The sequence below is a fragment of the Vidua chalybeata genome, chromosome 6 (assembly GCF_026979565.1).
Source record: "Vidua chalybeata isolate OUT-0048 chromosome 6, bVidCha1 merged haplotype, whole genome shotgun sequence".
Taxonomy (NCBI): Eukaryota; Metazoa; Chordata; class Aves; order Passeriformes; family Viduidae; genus Vidua; species Vidua chalybeata.
In genome coordinates, this window is record NC_071535.1 from 48,367,157 (window position 1) to 48,380,917 (window position 13,761).

General features: G+C 43.6%; 1 protein-coding gene across 6 annotated transcripts in view; it reads right to left on the reverse strand.

Moving 5' to 3' along the window:
* Positions 1–13,761, reverse strand: part of OSBPL5 (oxysterol binding protein like 5) — a 133,585-nt gene that overhangs the window by 6,889 nt on the left and 112,935 nt on the right. For all 6 annotated transcript variants that reach the window (XM_053946131.1, XM_053946134.1, XM_053946132.1 and 3 more), the window contains exons 11-18: positions 12,246–12,430; positions 10,762–10,843; positions 10,034–10,132; positions 9,057–9,153; positions 7,469–7,567; positions 6,186–6,283; positions 4,085–4,174; positions 1,786–1,922 (exon numbers count right to left, since the gene is read on the reverse strand). In XM_053946131.1, coding sequence (XP_053802106.1) covers positions 1,786–1,922; positions 4,085–4,174; positions 6,186–6,283; positions 7,469–7,567; positions 9,057–9,153; positions 10,034–10,132; positions 10,762–10,843; positions 12,246–12,430 — 887 coding nt within the window. The remainder of the gene's footprint in view (positions 1–1,785; positions 1,923–4,084; positions 4,175–6,185; positions 6,284–7,468; positions 7,568–9,056; positions 9,154–10,033; positions 10,133–10,761; positions 10,844–12,245; positions 12,431–13,761) is intronic.

Here is a 13,761-nt window from a genome sequence, read left to right on the forward strand (position 1 = left end):
TGCTGCCCAAACAAAATCTTCACGTGTTTTTATTTTCATGCAATTCCTTTCTTTACCTATAAAAAGGGGAATCTTTTTAGGGTGATGTGATGCAACACCAAAATCAGATGTCCACAGAAAAGTGGACAATGTAATGCAGAGCCAGGCAGCAACTGCATGTGCTGGCTTGGGATTTTGGCTGGTGCTGGCTGACTGTAGTAGAGAGGAAGCACAACCAATTTGTTTAAAGCCAGCTCCACTGGCTGGCTTTGCTCAACTTTGCTCAACTCTTGCTCAACAACTGTACAGTGTGCATTATTCACTTCTTCCATTTCCTAAGTGTATTGAGTTTGCATGGCCTGGTTTTTGGCAACAGGGGTGCTAGAGTGCTGGCTTCTGTGAAAAGCTCAAGAAGCTTCTTCAACATCTGGCAGAGTCCCAATGGCTTCAAATATGGACATGCTGCTGGCCAACACTGTGATGGTGGTAATGCCTCTGTGATGACATACTGAGGAAGAAATCAAAAGAAAGTTTGTGGCACAGTTTTAATTGTGACTAGAGAAGAGTGGGGTGAGAGCATGTGAGAGGAACAGCCCAGCAGACACCAAGGTCAGTGGAGAAGGAGGGGGAGGAGGTGCTCCAGGTGCCAGAGCCCAGATTCCTCTGCAGCCTGTGGAGCAGACTGTCCATGAAGGACCCTGTGGAAGAGTGATCCACTCTGCAGCAGTTTGGGCAGGACTGTAACCCATGGGATAGACTCACACTGCAGCAGTTTGCAGGGGGCTGCTGCTCCTGAGATGGAGCCATGTTGGAGAAGTTCATGGAGAACTGTATCCTGTGGAGGGACTCCACAGTGCAGCAGTGAAAGATTCCTCTCCCTGAGCAGCAGGAGAAGCCGTGGGTGATGAACTGACTGAAACCCCCATCCTCCTGTCTCCTTGTGCCACTGGGGGAGGAGGTAGAGCTATGAAGGAGAGAGGCGTGTGGGGAAGGTGGTTTTAGGGGCTTATTTTACATCTCATTATCCTGGTCTGATTTTTTTAGCAATAAATTTATTTTATTGTTGAGCCTGTTTTGCCCTCAATGGTAACTGACAAGTATTTTCTCACAGTCCTTAACTCATGAATTCTTCATTAAATTTTCTCTCAGTCCAGCTGCAGAGAAGAGTGAGTGAGTGATTTTCTTGGGCACCTGGCATCCAGCCATGGTCAAACTTGACACTAAGTTATGTGCCAGAACTACATTTTTAGGTAACCCAGATCACTCTACAAAGCCTGGTGCAGACTGCATTGGAGATCTCAGCTGAGATTACGAGGCAGGGTTAAACATCTATTTAATTACATTCATTCATAAAATCCTGTTATGTGGTTCGAAGTACTGCTCTGTGGATGCCAGGACTTCCCGCAATTCCTACATCTACTTTAAGAGCTTGTGGTTGAAATAACCCTTCTTAACAAGGTATCCAACCTCAGAATGACATCCTGCCCTTCTATAAAATGCTCCAGCATTTTAGTTAGAGCATACAGCATTTAGTTAGAGAGATCTCTGTAGTCCAGGTGGAATTGTTATTTTAAGCAGATAAAATGTAGCCTCCACTATTTCTCAGCCCAGGTCGATTTCAGAGCTGTACCTCATGGAAACACTCCAGAGTTAATAGTCTAGAAAGAAACAGGTAAATGGCTGGGTAATATGTTCTGGCAAAGCTGGTCACTGCCTTTCCTGTGCTGAGGAATTGGAGGAGCCCTGCGGATCAGAAGCCGGCTCCCAGGAGAGAAGCAGCAGTGAGATGTTCCCCGAGCTCCCTACCTCTCTGACTCAAAGTCCGTCTGCTCCTCAAACAGGACAATGTGACGCTTCAGCCTCTGCCTTCGCACTTCGCTAGTTGGGTTCCAGAACATTTCTGTGTTCCCATTTTTCACCTCATTTATATGCACTTCTCCATCCTGAGAAGGAAAATTAAATTAATTCATGACAATCAGAAAACTGAGGCAGAAATTAATCCTGACAAATCGAAGCTGCTCTTGGATGATGATAAGGGATACCTGTTGGTTAGGAGGGTTCTTTCCTCCTCTATCCCATAAAATCTCACTGAACACTTCCTGAAAGTTTCTGAAATTAATGAGGCAAGGCATTGCCAGAAACAGTGGCTGCATTTCCCATTAATCAGAGTAGAAAGGGACCTGGTTCCCACTCTTATGTCTTGTCCCTAGACCTGAGTGCCCACAAAAACCCTAAGATATTATTCTTTCACCACTGCTCTTCCCACGTCCCACCCAGCACATATAAAAAGATCCCCAGCTCCTTTTTCCAAAGTCTCCCTCAGGACTTCCTCTCCCATGTTCCAATATGCTAGTTCCAGGACTGATCCCAGGTCCCCAAGAGACCCCCAGTGTGGAAAGGATAAGGTAGGCAGGCATTACCAAGCACCACTACGTGCATCTCTAACAAGCATATACACAAGCCCTCAGCTGCTGCTGTGACCCTAGGATTGAGAAGCATTGGGATTTACTTCCCTTCTTTATTTAGGTTGGTTTTCAGGTCCCGAGGCACAGAATGTACCATTCAGATGCAAGGATTTCCATCAGGAAACTGGGTGGTGTCAGAGAAAAGCTAGTAGAGTAGGCCAGTACTCCCAGTGGGGAAGGAGGAAAACCAACACGGTCCCTACCCCACTGCATGCAACTCTTCTGTTCACAGCACACAGCTGCAAGCAGCAGCTTACAAAGCCACCATTCCAAAGCCATTTAACTTCTTTTATACACCACTGCAATTTGTCCACCACAAACAACCAGGACAAAGATCAAGGAAGGAGGGTGTAAGCAGAAGGCTGACAGTTGAGCATCATTCAGCCTTGTGGCTCAGGAGAACCCCAGGATGATGGGCTCTCATGGGTGGAGTTGAAAGGACCCAACACAGACAAGGTAATCCACAGCCCAGCCCAACTCACCACTGACAGGGCTCATCCTGCACAACAGGGAGCTCAGAATGGAGCAAATCCCTTGAACATTCTTAGAAAGGGAAAATCTCCCAATTTCAAAATGGTCATTAGCTTTTTATGTAAAAAGACAGATTGCCTGACAGGACAAGTCCAGTACCAAAAGCTACACTGTGGTTAGGACCTCATTGTAGTAAGGGCTTTATGCAGGCACATTTCATCTGGCCTACTTTAAATACCTCCTTCACATGAGACAAATCTTGTCTCAGAAGTGGCAATTTCTATAGGCTGGCAAGGGAGCACAGACCAACTGTAATGATCATGTAGATGCCCAATGTTGCTCAGAGAAATACCCAGATGTCCAGCCCAAAGCCAAGGGTCACTGCTTTTGTTTCAGGTACCACGATTTCCAATCCAAATTAGACAATGTCTTTATTCTTGCTGGATTTTGGCTTGAGGCTGGCTCTGAGTGAATCACTTGTGCATACTGAGTGTACTATATCATTTACTATGCAACTTTATTGTTGTTGGCTTGAGGCTGGCTTTGAGTGAATCACTTGTATATACTGGGTGCACAAAGGTGCCAGGTGCTCTGCTGACTGTTCTGAGCTGGCCATAGAGATAACACCCTCACCAAATCGATGTCTCTGTCCCTCAGCTGATGAACAGGCTAGTAACTGTCTTTTACCATAAAAGTTTGCTGTGAAAATAATGAATTCAAAACCCTCTTAATTCTTCCTTGATGCTAGTCTAACTGGGGAAGTACACACCAGACAAAAGACAGCCTCAAGATCTTCAAAATCACACCTAATACACACTATCTCCTGTCATCAACGCTTGCCCTAAGCCTCAGACCCTAAATACAGACCCATTGCCTTCTATGGAGAACCCCCCTACTGTTCCCAGCTTCCTCCGGTTCTGGGAGTGCAGCGTTCCTCACACTGCAGATGGATGGGACTACTGAAGTGTAAATGACCTCCAGAGGTACCTTGAGAGGTGTGGCCCAGGCTGTGATTGCCTGCATGCCCTGGGGCTGGTGGGAAGAGGAAGGACAGGGCCCTCCCAGCGCCCACTCCAGTGCAGGGAGCCTGCCAAGGGTTGGCAGCCCTCCCTTGAACCCTGCAGCCATGGGCTCGTGACCTGGCAGCAACTTCGATTATCAAATGTTACCCAGTGTCCAGTGAGACTCGCTAGCACTTCTTCTCCATATTTAATCTTCCCCGAGATTTGATTAATGCTCCTGCTGCCACCGAAGAAGGGCTGCCAGGGGAGAAGAGAAACAGCAATCGTGGTCAGTCTAGTGAGGTCTGGAAGGGAGCCAAACACAGCGATGCAACAGGAGGGAAGGAAAGTGAAACTGCTTGACTTCCAGTATTTCTGGGGAAAGGCAGAATATATTCTAACATGGATTCTGACTGCCTCACATTGAGCCCCCTTCCTTTTGTTTGTAATACCACAAACACTGTAGCTGCAGGTAGGGAGATAAGCCTTGAGCTGCATTAACACTCAGGAGTGCAAGGTCTCATCTTTATTGGAAATACACTTATTTATTGTCAGCCAGACACCAGGATAAGTGTACGTGGACAACTCCTTCCCACTGTCCAGAATCACAGCCTTTGCACCCTTGTCCAAAGAAAAGGAGCAGCACTAGTGCTCTTCCTGCTTATGAAACAGCAACGGAGTGTGGCACTGCTGGTGACATCATGTGTGTCAAGTCTCCAGTGTGAAGAAGCTCTGGTCAGCAGCAAAAAACCCCCACAAACCAAAGAAAAAGGGTATTTCCACAGTCAAGAAAAAAACCCTAGAACAATGGAAATTTCCATTCATCTCCTGGCTGCCAAACACAGGAAATGCCAGTGAGAGTGAGCAGCTAATCTATTCACAGAACACACCTCTTCAGACATTTTAGCAGGTACTTTCTGAAAATATTCGTGCAGACAAACTTTAGTGTGCGTCTGTGTGTGTGTGTAAAATAACAATATAAACCCTAATTTCACGCAACACCCATGGATAAAATAATCACATGTATCTTAAACATCAGTCCCTGCAATCCAGCAGAGAACTGGTACATATCCAAATTAAAAACAAAGTTAAGGTGTTTACCTGCAACTTCCCACAGTTCTACTAAAATAGACAGCTAGGAAATGCTCCAAGCAGAGCATATAATTACATCACGGGGACCTTTCTGAAACACGTTTAGATCACTCATACTGTTTTCAAGCCAGAAAAGAAGCACTTTAGGCTCTAAAGTGTTTGTAGGTTTGAGATGACACCCAAGTCAGGGAAATATCCCACTGGCCTCAACACAGTATACTAGGCCTATGGGAAAAATAGGCTTTAAAGACAAGTATGTGCAAATGTCAGGGAAGTACAGGAGGAAAGAGTTCCCTTTGTAGGGGAAATAAAGACAGAAAAATATTATTGCCCTCAAGCAACTCACAGTTAACAAAAGATTCCCCCTAACTCCAGTGATCTCTCACATTTATATTGGCTAAGGCTGCAACTCTGAAGTCCTGCAGTCTCTCAGTTCTCCTTTCATTTTATGCTCAGGCAAGAAATTGTTTGTTGGAGCAGAGGAGAAATGGATGCTCCTTAAAAATCAAGTTAGCTGCCCAAAGAAAGTTTCAGGTTATCACTTTCCCTCCTAAATTTTAACCCATGTAATAACAGCAATGCTCAAAGATGTCTCCATTTTGTCTGCATACCATGAATTTGCATCACCAGGCTTTCCAGGGGAGGGACTAGATACATAAAAAAGTCAGTGCAGGACTTGCCAGTGTGCCAGCCACTCAGAATTACCTGCCTGACAACGGGCTCTCACCTTGCCATCAGGGCAAGGTTCTGTAGCCCTGAGAAAAACAAGGTGCAGCTCACCACACACCTGCAAGGTATGAGCACAGATGTGATGGCTGGTGGAGAGCTACCCCAAAGATCCACATCCTAACTTGCCTCCGAGTTCTTTGTACACTCACTATGTTTTACAAACAAAACTAATTATCCCTGCTTAAATAGAAGCCACACTGTCATTGCCAATCTTTCAGAACAAAATTTGGCCAGTAGCCAGCTGCAGTGAAAAGTCATGTAAAACTAAGGCTTCCTGGGGTCAGTTTGAGTTGCACAAGGCAAAACTGATGGCAGGGTGACACCTTCTCTCCAGGTAGGCCCCACTCTGGTGCTCACATATATTGCTGGTACAGAAATGATCAAACCCTGCCTGGGGCACAGAGGCAAGCATAAGACACACTCAAAATGGGGCCACAGTGTATCTTACCTTTAGCTTGAATTCCAGTTCTGCCCTGTGGTTAGTTTTCTCACAGTCAATGGTAACTTTCCCTCCAAGCTCCATTGTCATGGTACCATATAAAAGTCCTGAAAGGAAAAAAACAGAGGCTTAAGAGAGGCTCCAGGGAAAGCAACCTGCTTTCTCAAGTCAACCTGGCTCTTACTGACACAGTGTAAAATTCATCACTTGGCTTAAAGTTTTGAAAAGACAGAACTGGAGTTTCTAGGAAAAGGCTGTTTACTGTAAGCATGAAGAATCTCCCCCTGAATCTGTATTCCCCATTTCTAACACCAGCCGGGAAATAGCTTGACTCACAGGTGCACCTGTGGCAAGCTGAAAGTGGGACAGGAAAAATAAAGAAAGTTGTGCCTAGCAACCTCACTCATACTTGTGCTTAAACAGAAACAGTCAGTTCTCTTAGGGTGATTGAAGAAGAGAGAAGCTGTAACAGGATTCACCAGAATCTGGGAGACTAGAGGTCATGTAGGGAATTTTTTACACATGTTTGCCATATGCTGAATGTCTTTTGCAGAAAAAGAAAAATTGGTAAGAAGAAGATTTATGCACAGGAATACTTCACAGAGAGCATAATATTATGAGGTTACTGTTTTCAGGTACCAGGCCCTCCTAAATATAAACTTAGAAGTCAGTGAGCCAAATTAAAAAATACTCAACCCCCAAAATTGGATTTGACTGCTGATTTTAACTCTACAGTGAAAATGATGCAGACAGAGCTTCCTGAGGAGCAGTGAATCAGCAGCCATGCCCCAGTCTCAGCACACACTGGCTCCACAGAGCAAAGCCTCACCAGCAGCAGATGCCAGCCTCACTGAGGCAGCTCATCCTCTGAGAAGTACAATGATTAGAATAACAAAGAAATAGCAAGAGAAGTCAGGAATTTCCTTTATCCTCAAAAAAAACAGAAAATATATCAAGCAATTTCAGTGTTAACATAAAAACTTTTTATCCTAAGGAGCTCAGAAATGTAGTCTTGTTCTTTTCATCTTATCTGCAGTGCATATATGCAGTATTTTTCTGTTTCTGCATAGTGTGAAAACTAACATTGATGGGCCTAATTCTCTCCTGGGCTACACAGGTAAATCAGAAAGACTTCAGTGAGGATTAGTGAAGGTCTCCTGCTGAGTGCTGTGATTCCAGAGTTACCAGGCCTTGTGGTGTCCACTACTTGAGAGAGGAGAGCCAGTGCAAAGTTAGTCAGTGAGACGCCATCTTGTTACTGTTTGCTTCATATTTCAAGAGTTGTACCTTACCTTTACAGTGGGCATATGGCATAGTGATTATATAGTTTTCCCGTCTGCTTAGAAACATAAGTTTTGCTTTCCCATCCAACAATGCAGAAAGTGAGTTGCCTAGAATTTTAAAAAAACCATACACGTTACAAAATTCATGTAATACTTTGACCCTCCTCCTACTTTAGAAAAAGTACTTCCATTTAAATGTAGGTCACTAATGAAACAAGAGATGAAATGCTCAAAATTTAGGACCCTGCAAATCATGCACAGCTGCAAGCAGGCAGCTCTAACAAACTCAGCTACTCTAATCTGCTCTGGCATTTAGCCCCTCTTGCAGAAAGAGTAGTAGATTTAACAGGTCATTAGTGGGAGCTTAGAAGTTTCTCAGGTCCTCCAGTTCTCACAACTTTTCTGATTGTGGATTGTAGCTGCAGAAGAAGGGATTACAAGTAACCTTGACCCTGATAAATTATACTAATATTGTACAAATTACCAAAGAAAAACAAATGTTGTACTAATTACCAAAGAACAGCCTTGCCCTCAATGGGTCGCAGCTGTGACTAATAAGATAAGTGTGATAAAAGGATTGAGTTGGCCTATCAGGGGGATCCGTGAGGAAAAAGGCCTAGAGGAAGAAGACCTTGAGGAGATAGAGGAGCCCTGAGGAAAAAGAACAAAACAAGGAAAAGAGTTGCTGCTGCAAGGTCGGTCTGGGTCTGATAAGAGTTGGAGCCTGCAGTCACAGTCGAACTAGGTAAAAGCCTGCAGTCAGAGGCAGCAAGGAAATACTTGCAGTCATATTCCAGCAGGAATAGCCATCAGAGTCTGTCAGAGAAGCCAACAGTAGGAACTTGCTATGGTCAGAGTCGGGATGGCTAAATTATAAAGAAGAATAAACCAGGACCCTTTTCACTTTGTTAAATTAGAGTCTGTGTCTTGGCTCATTTCTTCCCCTAATGAGAGGCCTGCAGCAATGGGGGATGATCCCAAGTAACAAATGAAATTGCCAGAAGGACAGCAAGGACTATATTGAAGTGTTTTGGCAAACACACTCGGCAGAGGACAGTAATTAAGAAATGTTTGTCTAAACAAAAAACTGATTTCAAAGAGCAACAGTGTTTCAGAGTCTGGAGTTGTGCTGTTTCCATTGATATTAAATGACTGGTGGACACTTTGAAGGTCTGGGGTTCAACCCCACAGGAGTCTGGGAACCAGATAAAGGTTCAAATCTATTCAGAGACTTTTGTCTTTGTTGTTTGAGTGCCAGAGAGCTGAAATGTAAGTCATCCATGAGCACATACCAAGTGCACACAAGCAATCCCATACATCATCATGAGCCTTTGCCTTCTGAAAAACAGATTTTTAAAGCTCTCATTCTTTCTCTCTGATTTTTTAAATTTCTTTTAACATCAGAGGGGTGTCACACTGAAATGGTGGAAATGGGGAAGACCCAGGACAGCCAAGGCAACGACTTAGACTATCCTGGTGATAGAATTGTCAACCATTTCTTTGTTCTTAACTCTCAACCCGCCCAGGGATGATTGAAAAACAAACCAAAACTGATGCCACAACATTACCTGGGAGAGGCCTAGACTTAATGCCTTACCATAAAACTTGGACCTAGCTAGAATGCTGCCAGAAATGCAGAATCCATCCTTCCTATTGCTGACGTGAAAAGCTGACACTGGTGGGTGATGGGACACCTAGGATAAAAACAGGCAGGGGTCATTTAGAGCAGTTTGCACAGGCCAAGCAGAGGGGGGTTGCAGAATAAAGGGGGAACACAATACATGACACCATTATGTATGAGAGCATTATACATCTAATCTTACCCTCCCCACCCTGTATTTTCTTGAGCTTGTGCACGTGAGATCAGTTTCAGGCCAACAGGTAGAGTGTAAAGTTTTCAAGACAATAAATTAACAGTGCAGAACTTTAATGCAACATTTGAATAACCTCCATGAAATGCATGCAGTGTTTGAAATAAAAAATTTAACAAAGCTAAAATTATCTAATCAAATAGGGGGAAAATGTTTATGAAACTGGGAGTCCCTTTACCAAAGACCACACAGTTCTCAGATCCCTCATTATCACTATAAATCTCAAACTACACTTTGTCAGGCCAGTTAACTTATGAACTCTGTCCTTCATTTAATCATGAAGACATAGAGATAAACCCTCGATTTACTCTTATTAAAATCATCATAGAAAGTTCAGAAATAAAAAGATGGAAGGATTTGGTTGTGCGTTTTATGACCCTTTTAACAGAGGGTTTAACTCCCATTTTATTAACAATAAGAAAGCAGTAGGGCAGAATCCCATGGAAAAGGTCTTTATTGAAGAAACTGATGTCATGTATGGGAGGTTTGCTGTTATAGTCTTGAGTGCCCACCAAGCCCCACATAATTTCTGTAAATCTACAAAGAAAAAATATCAGCAGCCAGTTTACCCCAGGTTCTGCTCTGCCTGTTTACACAGAGCTCCAGGTTCCTCTCCTAGGGTGAGACGAGTAGTGTGTCTCTGTGCATGGAAGTGCAGGCAGGCTGGTGTTTGCAACAGCTGAGCATCCAAACAGCAACTTACCTGTTCTGCTATGTAAAATGTGTGACTGTTCGTCTGGGGGTGAAACCAACAGCAGCGAAATGTCTCTCCCAGAATAGGGTTGTATGGCTTTTTTATTCCCTGAAAAACCAAGTAATCAAAACCTGCTATAAATGAAGATTTGCAATCCAATGCTACAGATGGCCACAAAACAATATGGTAATTTTTTTTCTTGGATGTTTTACACAAAGTCAATCACAAGAATAAAAACTCAAGAACTAGTTACGTATCCATCTAATCTAATCTTTCCATCCAAGCCATGGATTAATCTGCTATTCTCACCATTTTAATATTTAATACTGCCCAATCAAAGCCTTACAAGATGATCAAACTTTATTCTTGCTGCTAATATACACAGCAAGGGCACGCTGATGTGCGGACATGGCACAGTGGTACTAACTGGCCTGAAAAGAGAAAGGAGTCCTGCTTTCAGCAAAGGAAAATACTTTGCATCCCAGGGCATGTTACTTGTTGATGACCAGTTTTACTTTCTAACTGTCAAGTGCAAAGGCTCTGAGGTTGATTGCCACTATTTTGCATTCACTGTCTACTCTGAAACCAAATGTAACCCCAGTTTTAACAGTAATGGTCAAAGTCTTCTGAGAATAAAAGAGGTAAAGTCTCAAAGGAGAGGCAATAGAGAAATTAAACAAAACCACAGCAGAAGATTTCAATGCCCATTACAACACCAATTTCATGCCTCATTTTACCTTTGGCTTCTTATAGAAGCCGGACAGATACCACCTCAACACTTGCTTCATTCGGGTGTATGGATCATCTTCAAGGATGGCTCTGCAGAACAGAACAGAAAATGTTCTTTATACTGGTCACACATCACATTAGCTTCTTAGCAGTATAATAACATCAATTTCAATCTATTTCCCCACAACTAAAGGGAAGTAACTTCTGTGCTGCTGCCAGTGAAAAAGGTGTCTCCCAGCAGAAAAATATATGTATTTTAGTAACATATGTCACACAACATGAATTGTTAAAAAGTGGCACTCCTTGCCCTGCATTTCTGCAAAAAGACCAATAAAATTTCTGGAGTGTATCAGGTTTGATTGGACATTGGAGTAGGTTAATGTGGAACTGCCTCTCACACTAACATTGAGTCACAGCTAGTAGAACAGTGTGAATCATAAAAATAAACCTACACCATCAAGATCAAAGACTTTTTTTGTCTCTTTCTCTTTGTTTTCCTCTTTCATAAAAGATCTTTAAAGCTGACGTGCTCCATGAATTCTATCAGTGCTTTGAGATTTCATGTAATACTTCAGGTTGGAAGGGACTTCAAAAAGTCATCTCAGCCAGCACCTCCAAACAATGCTCAAAGATGAAGCAGAAAGTAAACCAAACCAAGGGAATTCCTGGTATTTCCAACCATTCAGTCAGATTTAAAAATCAATTTGGGTAGATTATTGCAAAATTCATTTAGAAGGATCACCTGAACCACAAATCAAGCATTTTTTTATTGAAACCTCCAAACCTCTTGAAGTCTTCTTACATATCAGCACTGAGCAGAACTATTTCTTTAACTTCAGATGATACAAATACCACAACCAAGGCTTGAAAATACCATGATTCTGTAATTACCCAGAGAAAGTCGAATAAAAATGAGTAACTAGTGCTGCTATTAGAATATTGTACATCCTGGTTTTACAATCCACTAGGCATATCTCATTCAGAAGGCAGGTCCTATCTGGAAGCAGAACATTTCCTATTTTCTACTCTGTTGCTCCCAACAGGCCTCTCTCATCGAAGTTTTTAAAAGATGTTTCTTATTTGTTTATCAACCATCATAATTATATTGCTTTGAGGAACGGAAGTGCTTGACAGTTTTGGTTGCTCTCTGTCCTATTCCCCTATTTGTGTACGTACACGAGCACACCAGGAGGTGGCACAGCTCTGTTGTGCAAAACTCCAAGGCATCGGCTGAATTCCCATCAGCTCCAGCCAACAGTGGCAAACACGTCCATATATAAAGGTGGGTTTGTCTGGAGTTTAACTTTTCCTTCCTTGCCCCTCACTGGCAGCAGTCTATCTGTAAAAAGTCACTGCAGCTGGTGCTTGGCTGGATCTATGTTGAAACCAGTGACATCAGTATTATTTGGGAGCCTTTCTGGCACACACACAGAGATATTTTCACTAATAAAGGAAAAGTGCCCAGGTCAGGCCCACCCTCTGTGCTGCTTACTGGGAGAGCAGGTCGGCATGGTAGTAGTAGTCGGAGAGTTTGTTAAGGAATGAGCGTGGCTCCAGGATGAAGGTGGGCAGCACCACCCGTGACAGGTCCATGCCAGGCCGCAGCTGCTTCAGCAGGATCCACATCAGGCTCTTGTTCTCCTCAGAGACGGTTTCTGTCTGAGATGACTCCCCTGTCTACAGAGGCAAAGGGAACTTCAGGGCAGGAACAGGAAAAACCATTCCTTGTGGTGCATTTCTCCGAGGTCCAAGCTCACCCATGAACGCCAGGCCCTGGCACAAGGGTGAATGGTCACCCTACACCACTGCAGAGAGACATCAGCCATGTCTCAGTAGAAATGAATCCCCAAAGCAATCAAGTGAGTGGTGCAGAAAGCCCTGGGAGTCTGGGAAGGCTGGCATGAGGCAGGGAGCACAGCTCTGTTGTGCTCCTTCCTGAGGCACTGCCTCCACACACAGGGCTGTCAGGGGCCAGCATGGACCAACATTAGCCAAGGGGACTGTGCACTGCAGGCACTCAGGAGGGGTGGACATGCCCAGAGCTGTTATAGCATCCTTGTGGCCTGGGGGATGCACAGAAGCAGCTCCTCTCAGTTCCCATTCTCCATTAACAACAGACTGTAAGATTCACTGGGATAGATGTAGAAAAATGTAGGAGGTAAACAAGTAACCAACAGAGAAAATAAGCAGTTCTGCAAATTCTAGACAAGACAAACTGGTGTGTCAATATGGCAAGGGCCCCACTGCCAGATGAGAGACACAAAAATTCCAGCACCTGCCAGTGCTGCTCAGAGCCCTTTGCAGCAGAAGTGTAGGTAAAAAAAGCCAGGAGTTATGCTGTGCTTTCAGCCCTGTGTAGGCTCTATGCATTCAATGGGTCTACGAGATGTGCAACATGCCTTTCACACCACTAAAGAAGGTAAATTAACTTTTCAAGCAAAATTAAATTTTAATGGATCCTAGGCATCAAAATTTAACAGTGAAAGAGAAATTTTAGGTTTCCTACTGATTTTAGGCAAGAGATTTCTATGAGAAAAAGGGCACAGATTCACTTTTGGAAAGGACTTTGGTTTGGGAGAGGGCATAGCACAGCACAACAGGATTTTCAGGTGGTATAAATCACTAAACATTCTTTTTCACCACCTGAGCATTGCCTCGATGTTGCCTCCCAATCGTTACTACGATGCCTCCCTACGTTCACAGCAAGTTTACCAGTCCTGCAGTGCTTGCAGGCTGAGGGAATTTCAAATTGAGGAACAACAAAGCTCTGTTACTCTGTTGCTTTTCAATTTTTGTACCATTCTTCTTTTGACAGTCTGATGCAATGAACACCTTGAAACCTCCAAGGAGAAATGGAATACCACAGCATCACCTAGGGCTCACAATGCAGAGGTCTGTCAGAACTCTCATTATTTATCCAGGTTCTCAAGAATGCTGGTACTGTCAATATAAATTAATGCCATGTTGAAATTGCTGGATAAAGTGTTACTCAGAATGAATCACTGTAC